This window comes from Lepisosteus oculatus, chromosome 2 (genome assembly GCF_040954835.1).
Source record: "Lepisosteus oculatus isolate fLepOcu1 chromosome 2, fLepOcu1.hap2, whole genome shotgun sequence".
Lineage (NCBI taxonomy): Eukaryota > Metazoa > Chordata > Actinopteri > Semionotiformes > Lepisosteidae > Lepisosteus > Lepisosteus oculatus.
In genome coordinates, this window is record NC_090697.1 from 65866027 (window position 1) to 65880855 (window position 14829).

The 14829-nt window shown below is 48.7% G+C and overlaps 1 protein-coding gene across 2 annotated transcripts in view; it reads right to left on the bottom strand.

Annotated features, from left to right (window-relative positions):
* Positions 1–10223, bottom strand: part of ikbkb (inhibitor of nuclear factor kappa B kinase subunit beta) — a 46466-nt gene extending 36243 nt beyond the window's left edge. The window contains exons 1-3 of one of the 2 annotated variants that reach the window (XM_069180924.1): positions 9894–10223; positions 4072–4211; positions 696–790 (exon numbers count right to left, since the gene is read on the bottom strand). In XM_069180924.1, coding sequence (XP_069037025.1) covers positions 696–790; positions 4072–4176 — 200 coding nt within the window. In that variant the 5' untranslated portion in view covers positions 4177–4211; positions 9894–10223. Of the gene's footprint in view, positions 1–695; positions 791–4071; positions 4215–9893 lie in introns of both variants that reach the window. The other variant, XM_069180920.1, reaches the window with a different exon arrangement.
* Between the last annotated feature and the right edge of the window lie 4606 nt (positions 10224–14829).

The following is a 14829-nucleotide window of genomic DNA, read 5'->3' on the forward strand; positions in this document are numbered from 1 at the left end:
GTAACACACTGAGGTGCACTTTCAATATAGCACACTGCGCTACACTGTAACTGTAACACACTGAGCTGCACTGTCAATATAGCACACTGCGCTATACTGTAACTGTAACACACTGAGCTGCACTGTCAATATAGCACACTACGCTACACTGTAACTGTAACACACTGAGCTGCACTGTCAATATAGCACACTACGCTACACTGTAACTGTAACACACTGAGCTGCACTGTCAATATAGCACACTGCGCTACACTGTGCCACATTGTAACTGTAACACCCTGAGTTACACTGTAACTACTGTACAGCATGCTGCACTACATTGCAACTATAGCATACTCTGTCATACTGTATAGAGCAGTACTACACTGTTACATACTATAAGATACTGCACTATACTACATATCAACTATAAGATACTGCATTATAGGTAATGCACTAGAACATACTGCACCTATAATACTATGCTACACTGTACAGAGCTGGACTATACTGTAACACACTACAGGATACTGCTTTATATTGTTACGTACTGTACTATACTGAAACTCACCATCAGATACTAACCTATACTGTAAAGTGTTGCACTATACTTGACCATATCATATACACTGTCCTAGTAGTGTTCTGCACTGAGCTGCACCGCACTGTAGCGTAGCTACGGTAATCCTGCACGCTGGGGGGGCGTGATCTCTCACCTCTTCATGATCTGGATCTCCAGGCACCAGCGCTCCCGGTTCCTGGCGCTCAGCTCCTGCCGGCATTGCTTGATGGCGATCTGCTCTTCCGTTTCCTGCAGTCGGACAGGGGGACAAAAACCACACAGCAGCACCGTCACAAAAGAGGGCAACAGGCATGGCCAGTTCGAACAAGAAACTGACACGGTCCACAGGACAGGGGAGACATTACTGGGGGACAAGCTAAGCCTTGGAAGCTCTGTCTGACTGCATCTACGCTCTGTTTGTGATTACAAGTCTTCATCTTTGCACATGTGCCCCAGACAGTCAGCGAGAGTGTAGCAGGATGTGGGCTGAGGCCGGTTCCCGTTTCCTGCGTACACTGATGCTCGGAGACTCGGACACAGCTGTCCCACACCAGTCCGGAAGACAGACAGAGGCCAGCTGGTCCCTGAGCCATGACACACAAGCCCCAGGCCTCCTCCCTGAGCCCTGCACGCCCAGGTCCCCATCACTCACTGCGCTCTCACCTCCCTAACGCGGACACCTCACCTCCAAGCGCATCAGCTATCCCAATAGCCCCCTTTGAAGGGTCCTGAAAAAATGTAGCTCCATAGTAGCCAGCTCAGCAGCTGTTTCCTTTATCTTCTGGGAGCTTCACATTAACGCATTCGGCAGACTTCAGATGAACAGATCTCTTACAACTCTAGTTAGGAGGTTCGCTCTACCAGGCCGCTATGTCACCCTTTCACACCGAGTCTGTTCCAAAGGGCAATTTAACCCCAGTGAGTCTGTGCGCAGAGGGCAATTTAACCCCAGTGAGTCTGTGCGCAGAGGGCAATTTAACCCCAGTGAGTCTGTGCGCAGAGGGCAATTTAACCCCAGTGAGTCTGTGCGCAGAGGGCAATTTAACCCCAGTGAGTCTGTGCGCAGAGGGCAATTTAACCCCAGTGAGTCTGTGCGCAGAGGGCAATTTAACCCCAGTGAGTCTGTGCGCAGAGGGCAATTTAACCCCAGTGAGTCTGTGCGCAGAGGGCGATTTAACCCCAGTGAGTCTGTGCGCAGAGGGCGATTTAACCCCAGTGAGTCTGTGCGCAGAGGGCGATTTAACCCCAGTGAGTCTGTGCGCAGAGGGCTCATTTTGGCTGCTGCGAGACATTCATGTGTCCAACAAGTGTACCGGGAAGCTTCACCTGAACAGCTTGTCCTGGTTTGATCAGGGAGGGACAAGTCAGCAGCTGGATGAAACCGCAAGTTTTAAACCAAATACATTCTAGTTCAGTAACAGCTGTAACGTGCTTGGAGGTAAACTGCCTGTTTACAGTTTTCTGGAGTGAGAAAAAAAATCAAAGCAGAATGGTGGGACTTTAGCTTGTGTAAACTGAACTTCGATCTCCATAGAGGTTCTGTAGTGGTCCAGCTCTGCCGCCTCACAGCTCCAGGGTTCCGGGTGTAATCACAGCCCTAAACACCTGTCTGTGTGCAGTCTGCATGTTCTTTCTTTGTCGGCATGGGTAAACAGCCAGGTGCTCCAGTTTCAGTCGGACAGTACCCATGTGTCCTCAGTTCCAATTCCTACAACCTGTGTTTTTCCCGGGACAGGATCTGGACTGATACAATGCTCACCAGGAAAAGAAGTCTTCTGATGCTGGGTGGATGGTTGAAGGGATCTTCAGAAACGAGCTAGGTGTCAAAGGGCAAAGTGCAATGTATGACCCCAGGATGACTTATTGACTGGATTGCTTCTGTGAAGCTTTGGCATGTCTGCTTGCGAGAGACGTTCTCACAGCTGTGAGGGGCAGGAAGCGGACGGGGGGAGTCTAATTGTTGTGACACAACGCCCGCAGGGCTCTCTAGTGCAGCCCTCAGCTGGCAGCTGGATGCAACATTCACACATTTCCCCCTGTATCATTTCCTGTCATTGAAATTGCAGAAATCAGGTTTTGAAGTTTTGATTTTTTGCTGAATTCCTGCTACTCTTAGGCATCACTGCAAACAGCAATCATAGCAGAATCAGAGGCAATGAACCAAACAGGAAACAGAACAGGATACGAAAACCATCAAAAAATCAATTACAGCAACAGGAAAACGTAAAGGAAGCCCAGGGCTTGTTTAGAGAGAAAAGTGAGCCTGCAGCTCTTATTTACACTGTCCAAATAGTGGCAGGAGCAGAGTGTACTGATAGTATCAGATGTGTCTGATGCTACTTTAGGAAAATAAGTTTGTGTGTATCAGCCCATTTCTATACATCTGATCTTTTTTCACAAATGCTACCAAAGAGTGTGCCAAAAACTACAACAGAGAGAGAGAGGACAGTCCCATCCATACCACAAACCAGTCACTTCACACAGGTGCAAGAACACGTGTGGAACTGCAACAGCTCTGTCAAGGTCTGACATCGGACACATCTTATATTATCAGTACTCTGATACTGCTCCTGCCAGTATTTGGACATTGTGCTTCCTCAATGGCAGGAGTAGAGGGGCTCTTTGGGAAGGTTCCCTTACACCACTTACAGGTCAGGTCTGGGCAGCAGCGTGATGGACAAGGCTGTCAGTGGCCTGGACCCCTCCTCCACAGTCAGACACCAACTCCCCTCCCCACCCACAGCCAGATCACACTGTACATCAAGAGACACGCTGACGGCATGATAGCCAGCTGTAAGACCTCAACTAGTGGAACAGATGGGCAACAGACAACCTAGCCAAATCCCAGAAGACTCTGACCGAGCAAGAAATTCAGAAATTCACCCAATAAAACAGGCATCAATTAGGCTTTACAAGATTGAAATCGTTTATCTGAGAAACCATCCTTGAACTTATAAAAATAAAAAACGCACTTGAAAAACAAAAACAAAAAAAGAATGGATTGACACAGACTGCAAAAACACCAGAAAAGCACAGCAAGTACTACCAAATTAAAAACCCCGATAACCACACAACAGATTTGGACCTCAGATACAGTGAGATGGAAACAAACACATCCTGTAAGGGAGAAAACAACTTACAGAAACTGTGGAGTCAATAAACTGAGACGGAAACATAAATACAGATGATACAGAGAGCAGAAAGTAACAGAGCTGACAGGACCATGAAGCTGAGACAGAGCTGAAAAACAAATACAGGTGATACAGAGAGCTAGCTGAGAGTAACATAGCTGACAGGACCATAGAGCAGACACAGAGCTGAAAGAGAAGACAGATGAATATGCAGAGCAGAGAGTAACGGAGCTGTCCTAGAGAGCTGAGAAAGATGCACAGCAGCAGAACATGACGAAGACAGCTGGCACAGACCTTGCGGACATGGCTGCAAGGTGGACAGAAACGAGACCAGGGCTCGCACTGGCAGAGAACCGGCGGGGTCGCAGGGGTCACAAGCAGACAGAGGTGACCGAGTACCTTGTTCTGCCAGCGGGTGACGTTGCCAAAGCCACCAGTGCCAAGTCGCTCCTTCAGCTCCCAGGGGCCACAGCTCTGGAGCTGCTGGGAGGGGGGGCGGCTCATCGTCTCAGGTACTCACACAAAGCAAACCGCCGAGGCTGCTGGGAAGGAAAGACCGGCAGTTAAAATTTGACTTTGGTGCGGCACGGCGATTCCGCTTCTAACAAACGTCAATCCTGTTCCGGTGATATTTTCGCCTTGCATTATTTACATCCTCAGCTGACCATCGCATAAAAACAATCTTTAAAATGATAGAAACGAGCAAAAAAAGCAAATTGATCCGTCTCACGGCTCACACTTCTCCGGACCCTCTCTCTCCTGCTCAGCCACCCCTCTTCCTCTCTTTCTGTCTTCTCCTTCCTCTCTGGCTCATTCAATTCAATTCAAGGTGCTTTATTAGCATGACCGATGGGTACAATCAGTGTTGCCAAAGCAAATAAAAATAATAATTCATTCACACTCTCCCATTCCTCCCCAGGAGTCCAGCTGTAAAAAACCACCAGCACGGAGAATGACCTGGGGCCCCGGTATGGGTCCTGCAATTGTTCTGGGGGTGGTGAACGATAACTTTGCAGCTTTTGTAACAACAACACGGCCTTTTTTTGCCAAGAGAACAATCTGTGTTTCCCCTCTGTTGGAGCACTGCCCCTCACTCTCTGCCACAGGTCCTGGCCCCGCTAGCCAGTACGTAAGGAAGGGCACGAACCAGAGGAGGCTGCTATACTCCTTTCTTCTGGTTATTACAAACGGGCCACATTCCAGAAATGAGAAATTAAGTGGGGAATCATTTAGAACTTCAAATAAGTGGCATAATACATCTACTCCTGCCGTGCTTATATACAGTAGATTAGATCTGCTGGCCGGCATTGCTCATTCATAGCACATCATTTCAGATGGCATTTCCTGACGACAACCACGAGTGTTATGGGCTTTTCAGCTCACACTGGGCTGATTTCTTCAAACGCAATTCCTACACAGGTCAGATCAGAGCAGCAGGGATGATTTTGTGTTTTTTTCGAAAGGGGTCCACTAACCCAGAAAAACCCCTCTAGTTGAACAGACCTAATAAAGAGGTGGTTGGTAGCCTATTTGCTTGGACAGTGGGATGCATCCTGCTTCTATGATCTCGGTTTCTGTCATCATAGAATGCTCGCAGAGACCTTGCTCACAGCACAGCTGCTACTTGGAATCCTCCAGATTTGTTTAAACTGATGCCAGTCAGAAACGTGGTGCTCTGCCTGTAAATACAGTATCTTTTAATACATCTCCGAGTGTGTGTGTGCACCGCAGTGAGCCTGTGTGTACAGCATCTTTTAGCACATCTCTGAGTGTGTGTGCCTGCAGTGTGACTGTGAGTACAGCATCTTTTAGCACATCTCTGAGTGTGTGCACCACAGTGTGACTGTGAGTACAGCATCATTTTTCAGTGTGTGTACAGTATGTTTTAGCACATCTCTGAGTGTATCTTTTAGCACATCCCTGAGTGTGTGTGCACTGCAGTGTGCCTGTGTGTACAATATTTTCTGTACACAGTGCGTGACTGTAATGGAAACAGGATATAGGTCGGCGCACAGAGCCCCAGAGAGAGGGAGGAGTCTCCCAACCCTACCCAGCACCTCTGACACCCTTCACTGACTGATTCCTTTCTGCACTGAGCATGGCCTTCAGCTAAATATACCCATCTGTCATCATTTATACACACATCAGTTTTCATAAACATACTGGTAAAAGCCGAGTCTGCATGAGCAGGAAGCAGCACAGATGAATGCTAATTTTCATGCTGGCAGCAAGATCACCATCAGTCTGAATCAGGAACCATCAATCCACAGTCCCTCCAATCCAATTTATTCAACCCCACCGTTGTTAGGCCGACTGTGCCAATTATCAATTAAATAATCACGTGCTATCAATAATGATGGCTGGAGTAAAATTCTGCAACTGGAGATCACCCTGTGCCTGTTTTAGGCGGCTGTCTTTTACAAGTAGACCAATGGAAGTCGAAAAACAGCAGGTAAGTGTCATAATGTCTGAAGGAAGGGAAAATGCTATATCAAAGATACTGAGCGAGTATGTGCTGCAAGGTTTCTGCAGCACTAAATATCTGAGCAGCTGCAACACCAGCAGTTACGAAGTAGGACAGCCCAAATATTTGCCCTTCACAAATGAAAATAAAGCTGGTGTCATCTGGCCTGGCTGGAGTAATGTACACAGAGTTTTTTTTTCTTCATACTGCGTGTGAGTGGGAATGATAACGATGACGACTGCTGCTGCTGCTGACACACCAGCATGAAGTGTCCTTTCTGTGGGGAAGGAGTCCAAGACGCTCTCCCCTGTTCCTCTGTGGTCAGTGGGTATTTCCGTGGATACATCTGACAGCGTGCCTGCGCCCACGCCAGCGAACCCGCCTGATTAATAGACTAGCGTGTGAGTCAGAAGGCAACGTTACGGCGAGTCCTGCAGCCGATCTGTTTTGGCCAAGGTCTGGGGCACTACGAGTACGAACTCTGTGCACGGCAGGCGACGTCACAGGGCGCTGCCACTGAGGGAAGGCACAATACTCGCAATAACACGATGCCCCGATACTGCAGAGACAGCAAGAGTGACTCAAACACATCCAGACAGCCTGGTGTTCTGCCAAACAGCTGGGCCCAGTAGCACTGCAGGGTTCTGCCAAATAGCGTTTCTTGTGAAAAATGGCTTGGAAATGCTAATGAAAGGGAAATCGCACATTTTCCCTCAAGTCAGGCTGGGTGGAATGTTTTCTCCTCCATCGCCCAGGACAAGCTGTGATCTTGATCTTCTGTGGCCATATTTGCACAAGGAATTAAGATAAGAACGCTGCTTGGGGAATTCTTCAAAGCCTTGTTTGAAAGGATCTGAAAATAGACCTGATTTTTCTGGTGCCGAAGAGCTTGATTTAGGGAGAAGAGGCAGAGCACTGTAAAAGAGGAGACTCTGGCTGAGGAGAGGTCAGACCTGGTGCTGAGGAGCCACACAGTCTTCCTGGCTCAGTTTTCACTCTAGCCCTTGATCAGTTCATCGGTTCAATTGCTACACGTACTTTAGTTCCTCTCTATGCATCTGCTCTGTTTTACTTCCATTCACAATGCTGTGAGCCCCCAGTCAGGATTAGTCCCTAGTGGGGTCCCCCCCCCATGCACCGACAGGTGAACCCTGGACCAGTCGATAACCAGCGTAGCCCAGGGCTGTCGGGGCTGCAGGCCCGTGTGAAGCACCTGGAGGGGGTCACAGGTGAGACGAGCTCATTCCAAACTGGATACATCTGTGCGCCTTCACTGGAAGAGCTGCTGAAAACACAGGGCACACGGGACATGACGCCCACAGCTCCTCCACACACGCAGCAGGTAAACGAGCCAGCCAGCCATGCTGCAGAAGCTGACGGGGTTGCTGGGATGACAGGCCTGTGCCGACCCAGCAAGCAGAGATGGGGCCACATGGCCCTCCGACTGCCTGCGACCTTTCTGATGTGCTGTAAAGCAGCAGCGAGTGCAGGTATTTACCCTGAGTGATTCTGAACATGCTTCCTCCAGTACCAGGTGGAAAACCACAGGGCCTCTCAGATACACTGTTTTAGTCTCAAGGGAGTGCCAGTTAATGCTTCACTGTTGAGCTTGTCCTGTCCAGAGTGTATCCTGCCTCACACCCAATGCTTCCTGGGATAGGCTCTGGACTACTGTTAGCCTGAACTGGGTAAGCTTTACAAAGTGTTCATGTGGCATTATACATATTACAGCTCCTGCACCAGTACGTATGGCAGCGGAATCTCTCACTTAGGAGAGCACTGATCTGGCTACACAAGGTGTCAAGTTCCCACCATTCCCAGCTCACCAACCAGCATGGCATATAAGCCAGCATGGCAGCTCTTGACTAACCCCTTCATTGACAAAAACGGGTACAAAAACACAGAAAAACTAGCCGACAAAGTGTGGGGCTGCGGGTTTGAATGCCTAGTGGGACACTGCGGCCATATTTTGAATGGCTCTGGTAAAGGTCCTGCTGTATAAATGAGCTTCTAAATCATTGTTAGCAAAACAAAGGAGCAATCTTTGAACGTGTGTGGTGGGTGCAGCTCGTCCCCTGCTGGGATCACCATCATTTAGGCGCCCTCTCTCCTTCCTAGAGCCGGAGAATCCAAGACTATGGAGGATCACAGGGGATTCATCACCATAACTCAAAACACAAAGGAGCTCTGTTACACTCCACCCCTCTAAATGCCTTCAGTTACAGGCATTAGCTCATTCCCCCCGATGGCAGTGAACGGTGATGAACCAAAAGGCGGTCAAGAGCAAATGAGAAATGGGAGGAGGCCTGATCTAGCTCCTTCGGTAGCTAGTTAAATGATCCGGAGGTCTCATCCAGCTGTAGAGTTCTTGGTAGAAGCCGGGATATAGACTTCAATCACACAGCTGATACCATGTTCCCCACTCCCACCACCCTTTGTCTAAAGTAGTGCCTCCTGTCCTGACTGGAGGATCTCCTCCAGCTGTCTCGAAAGAAGCCAGGACAGCGGCTTCAACCACACGGCTGGGTAACTTGTTCCACACTCCCACATCTCTTTGGGCAAAAAAGTGCCTCTTGTTCTCGGTCTGAAACACAGGTTCCAGCTGTTTTTTTTCCTTATATCCAATAGTTCATCTTTTGCTTTCCATTCAGAAGAAATTTCCTCGGCCTGATTCCAGAGTACCAATAGCTTTTCTCTAATGTAGTGACCATAACTGCACACAATATTCTAAATAGGGTCTTACTTGTGTATTCCACAGCTGTAAAATAAGATCCCTTCATTTAAATTCTATGTTTGTAAATTTTATATTCTGGCATTTTGCTGCCCCACACTGACTAGAGAGGTGTTTCTGTTGGCACATTATTTACATGAGTCTATTTTATCAGTAGTCTCCTCTAACTCAGCGATTGCCCTTTTGCATTTAAAGAGTGTTTTTTTCCACCTGCATAATCCTGCATCTGTCTCCATTAAACATTCCCACCAAGTGTTTGCCCAGTTTTGAAATGTATCTTAATGTTTTTATTTTCCATTTGCAGTTTCTTCAGTGATTGACAATCATCCTAATTTAGTAGCATCTGCAATGTTGACTAGTTGACGACCCACATCAGAATCACTGATCAATACAGTATTAGGAAGAGCCGTGGTCCCAGTACAGATCCTTGTGCTAGTTCACCATTTACATCACCCCGTATCTGTATTCACATTCCCTTTCCCTGCAGAATTCAGGGCAGGCAGGACTTCTAGGGGACTGTGTTGCCATAGTGGGTTAAAAACCAAATGAGCTCTGGTTATGCTGTTCTGACCTCTCTAACGACGATCTCACATCCGTGTCATGAACCTGGGAAAGGGTCACTCAACGGATTGGATGCACTCATTCGGAACACGTGCGAAGAGTGCACACCAGCAGGCTCTGTGGCCGCTAGGGACTACAGTCCTGGACACTATGGCCGCTGACGCTAGGAGCACTCACAGTGCTCACACTGCAGGAAACAGGGTGTCACACAGACAGTGCAAGAGAGGTGATATACTGTAAATATATACACCCACAGGCAGTGAGGTCACGTTCAGACTAGGAAAGAAATACTGTAAGATTCTCACATATTTTTTATTATTATTATTAGAGTACTGGTGCTACCTGCTCCGAGCAGGTGAGACAGAAAAAGGCCCCACAGGGAGTGGAACAGCTCTGTATCGGCTGTCGAGATCTGCCACCACCAGGGAGAGGGAATGTGCTTCACAGGCGATATCGAGCTCTTACCTGCGTCGATAACGGAGACGTGTTTCTGTCAAGGTGTTAAAATCGACGCCGCAAACACGCCAGTCTCAGTGGATATTTTCTCATAGACAAATCCCTGAATAAATGACGAACAGGCATGATCGTAAAAAAAAAAACTTAAAAAAAAGATCTTTATATTTCTTTTTGCCAGCTGTGGCTGAACTCCACGTATAAAATGTTGATTTTTTTCAGTGGTCTACGAGTAACTGAATAACGGTAAGGTCAGAGATATAAAATTATGTATGCAAGCTTACAAACTTTAAATCCGTTTAAAAGAAGAGAAGTTGTTTGCAAACTTTCTCCGTTTGTCAGACTCACTTCCTGAAAAGGCAGCTTCCTGGCAGTCACGTGGTTGGTGAGGTCGCTGGCGCGTGATGACGTCACTAGGAAGACTGCCGCCGCGTTTCCAGTAGCTGCTTTAGTGTATCGTGACCGAGCTGCTCTTGACGCATTGTAATACTTTTTTTCTTCATGTAGAAACTAGGTCGACACTTTTATGTGTTTTATGTTTGAAGAGGGGGAATTGCGGTGTAGCGTGACTGTCGGTTCTCAGCCTCTTGTGGAGCTCTTGACACCACAGATACTGTTCGTCTTTTTGGTTTTGTTTCAAAGCACTCGTTCACATTTACAGCGAGGCCATACAGACAAGTGTGCCTGCGCTGTCTTATCCCTCACCCTTCCACCCTAGTCCACAAAGTCCCCCGTGTCTTCAGTATGGGAGCGTACTGTACCTGTTCCTCCAGACACATGCTCGGCTGCTGTGTTGCCCTCTGCGCTGTCAAGTGCGATGAGTTGCATGACTAAGACTGTGAACGGTTATTCTGGAATTCACCTCTCCCAGTACCTCAGCGCGCCCCAACTGCGACTTTCCGTTTCGCCTAGAGTCACCATATTTCACACATCCGAACAAGGACACACAGGAGGCGTAGGGGGGGGTGCAGGTAATATTTATAGAAGTGTATCCGGGGTTAGCTGATTGGGATATTCTCTCAAGAGGACGGGGGTGTGGGGGCTGGGAGAAGGGGGTACTGGTGATGTCTCCAGTAGATATTTGTTGTACGAGAACCGTTTTAAAAGAATGTGGGGAAAAAGATTAAAGGAAAAACTTTTAAGACATTTGAAAATTCCACCAGGGTGGGGTTTTAAGGGGCAAAAAAGGAGGACATGTCTGGGAGAATCCGAATGGATGGTCACCTGGATTTTGCCCAACACCTTCTGTCTACTGGCGGTGGTGCCATAGAGTGCCGGTCTGCGGCTTTGGATTCTCTGCCGGGACATCCCGTCAGTAGTCTGGGATAACACCAAGAAGACGAAGAAGATCAGGAAGGAATAGAGAGGGTGAGGAGCCAGCTGCCAGCAAACCCCACGGCTCTACCCTTGTTGTACCCTTGTGCAATCTGACATTTTTTGGCAGGATGGATTTTGTGTTTGTGCTTTGCTTAGCGGTAAATCCAATAAGAGTAATAGATAGATAATACTTTATTAATCCCGTAGGGAAATTGATGATAATAATAACAGTAGCAGCAATTGGGGTGCAGTCTTGCTGTCCTGGTCTTTGCGGCTGCTCGCTGATTCTAGCCTAGGGTGACTGTCTGAGGGGAGTCTACATGTTCTCGCTGTGCACCCTTGGGACTTCACCAGGTGCACCGGTTTCCTCCCAACTCCCAACGATGTGCTGGCTGAGCCCCTCTCTGCAATGTCAGGTTGTTGCTTTACCCTCGGCCCAGCAATGGACTGGAGAGCTGCCCCACACTCTCGGTCCCTCCTCTCCTCCCGAGCTGCTGACCCCCAGCTGGGTCAGTCACAGGAAGGGCTGACCGTCCCGCAACAGCAGATGACCTGGTCTCCGTTGAGGCAGTCCAGGAGACACGTGTGACGTTCGAGAGAACCAGCAGTGGTGCGTTCTCTCACAATCCGAAGAAACAACAGTTCAGACTAGGACAAGGGTGGCTGAGAATGGCCGCACAGCACCAGAACATGGTGCCAAAAAAGATCAGCTACTGCTTTAGAATTCAGTTCTGTTTGCTGCAGCCCAGTATGTGATTTCCTGTCACGACCTGAGGTTTTTATTAACCTGAGATGATGATGAATTATCTATTAATGTAATATATACATTAGTCCGGAGAAGCTCAGAGAAGGACCGGGAGAGAGAGCGGGTGAGGCCAGTGGGAACTGTGCCCTGTCTCTTCTCCACACTGGGGGGGGGTTGTGAAATCCGAGGAGTGGGGGTGGGGGCAGACAGGCAGAAAGGAGGAGCAGGTGTAATCGGTTCCAGGAAGTGAGATGTGTGTGCGCAGTTCGGGGGAGGCAGACAGCACAGGTCCACATTACAGTCAGAGACAGGCCGTGCTCTGGTGCTGCTCGGCAGGCTGTGTGGCCCAGTGGGTGGCGGGACAAGTGCTGCGTTTCGATTAGCTCAGAAGATTTGGTTCCGATAGCCCATTGACAGGGGCTCGGCACAAGATTCCTGGGATCCACAGCTGTTTCCCTCACACATACCGACTGGGGAGCTGGAGAGGAGACTGAATTCTCACACCTGTGACTCCTCTAACTGACCCCAGTCTGACCTCTCATGATCCCATGTCTCTGGGCCGGCATTACCTATTATCAGACACACATGTGCTTGTTGCACCTCAAGCATGTTATGAACAACAGGGTGAAGCAAACCACCCTGATGAAGTACAAGCTCAGTGACCACAGCCTGGCCATAGAAACTGGACACAGGCAGACCTCGACACCCAGAGAGGACAGGCTCAGTGACCACAGCCTGGCCATAGAAACTGGACACAGGCAGACCTGGACACCCAGAGAGGACAGGCTCAATGACCACAGCCTGGCCATAGAAACTGGACACAGGCAGACCTGGATAACCAGAGAGGACAGGCTCAGTGACCACAGCCTGGCCATAGGAACTGGACACAGGCAGACCTAGATAACTAGAGAGGACAGGCTCAGTGACCACAGCCTGGCCATAGAAACTGGACACAGGCAGACCTGGATAACCAGAGAGGACAGGCTCAGTGACCACAGCCTGGCCATAGGAACTGGACACAGGCAGACCTGGATAACCAGAGAGGACAGGCTCAGTGACCACAGCCTGGCCATAGAAACTGGACACAGGCAGACCTGGACACCCAGAGAGGACAGGCTCAGTGACCACAGCCTGGCCATAGAAACTGGACACAGGCAGACCTGGACACCCAGAGAGGACAGGCTCAGTGACCACAGCCTGGCCAGAGAAACTGGACACAGGCAGACCTGGACACCCAGAGAGGACAGGCTCAGTGACCACAGCCTGGCCATAGTCTTTAGCCTGGTGTGTGATCTCCTCTCACAGCCAAAGGAACAGAGAAGGAGCCTCTCAAATTATAATATCCTGCAGTTGTACATGTCTGTAAATGTTCTGCTAATTATTAATCCTCTGACAACATTGTAATTCCTCAGTCAGGCCAATAAAGCTCAATGAATTTGAAAGTTCTTGAGCGGACAGCGTAAATATGTCGCCTCTCCTCTCTAACCTGATCCGTCTGTGTGAGTTTATGTTCTTAGGTAAAAACATGGGATTGTTCTACTAAGCCCATTGTTCCGCTAGACATTTAGATAGATTTAGCGATTATGAAAATGTATCTTAAAGTTGTTTATCTTTGTTAGCTATAAGGATTTAGCTAATGCTGGGAAGAAGGCAGGTGGTTGGTTAAGCAGGCTGAGCCCCTGTAGGGGCTGAATACACGCTTGTCTAAGAAATGATAAATGACAGACTATCTCACATTTAAAAAAACACTTGAGATTCCTGGCTGCTTGTATCATCTTCTTGTCCATTAAGGGCACTTTACAATGAACAACATGATATTTTTTCTTTCTATCACTCTGCTAACCTTTGAATAAAGACATAACTTTTCAAAATCGACAGTAAGACAGCACCCAGGGGGCACAAACTGAACTACGTGCAAGGGCATTTAAAACCTAGAGCAGGAGACACTTCTTTACCCAAAGGGTTGCAGAAGTATGGAACAAGCTACCCAGACTGTGTAGTTGAAGCCTTCAAATAGCAGCCAGATGAGATCTCAGATCATTTAAATTATACAGATTGATCAATTAGATTAGATCAATTACACAGATTGATAACTTGTGTTTTTTGTACATTGAGGCAGCGTCTATACAAAGCGACATAGTGGAGAAGTGGCGTCACGCTTAAATAAATCACATTACTGTTATTTTTATTTCCTTTTCCAGACAACCAAAGGCATCTGTGTGAACCCTGTTCCTTTCAGCTGGCTCTGAAGGAGTTGATCTGTGGACGGGACTACCCAAATTGCAGTAAGAATTTTTGAGGTACAGGATGTTTCTAGCTGAGGGGTTCACTGACGATAACTCCAGCTCCCACGCTGCGGAGCGGCAGACTGTGAACACTCTCCAACACATTCCTGCTGGCCAGCGATAACGGCGGGGACACATGAGCAGTGAACTCACGCACACGCTGGCCCCACCTCCTCTCCTTATCAAAACATATCTAAGGTACAAACACAGCTCCGCTGTCTTCGGCCCCCTCCCGCATTCCTCGTCACCTCCTCCGCTCCCTTTCCCGGGGGATTCCCGAGATTGCCCATCATGCCCCTGGCTCACCGTTCTGGGAGGGCTGCATGGAGCCCGGCTGGCTGACATCACCCCGCGCCCGGCCCGTGTTTGCTCAGGCAGGGGTGGCGCCAGGCCCCTGCCCGGCCCGGTTGCCATGGGGCCGTTTTTGAGACCGCTCTGCCTGGAAGGTGGTAGCTTTGGGAAACAGCCGGAACTTTCTGGAATGAGGAAAGACCATTCGGACCAACTGCGGCTTGTCCGCTCTCGACGCTAGCCTGCTCTGCTAGCGCTCAGGAGATGAGCTAAAGAGTGAATAGATAATTAGCGACAGGTCGCACAGAGT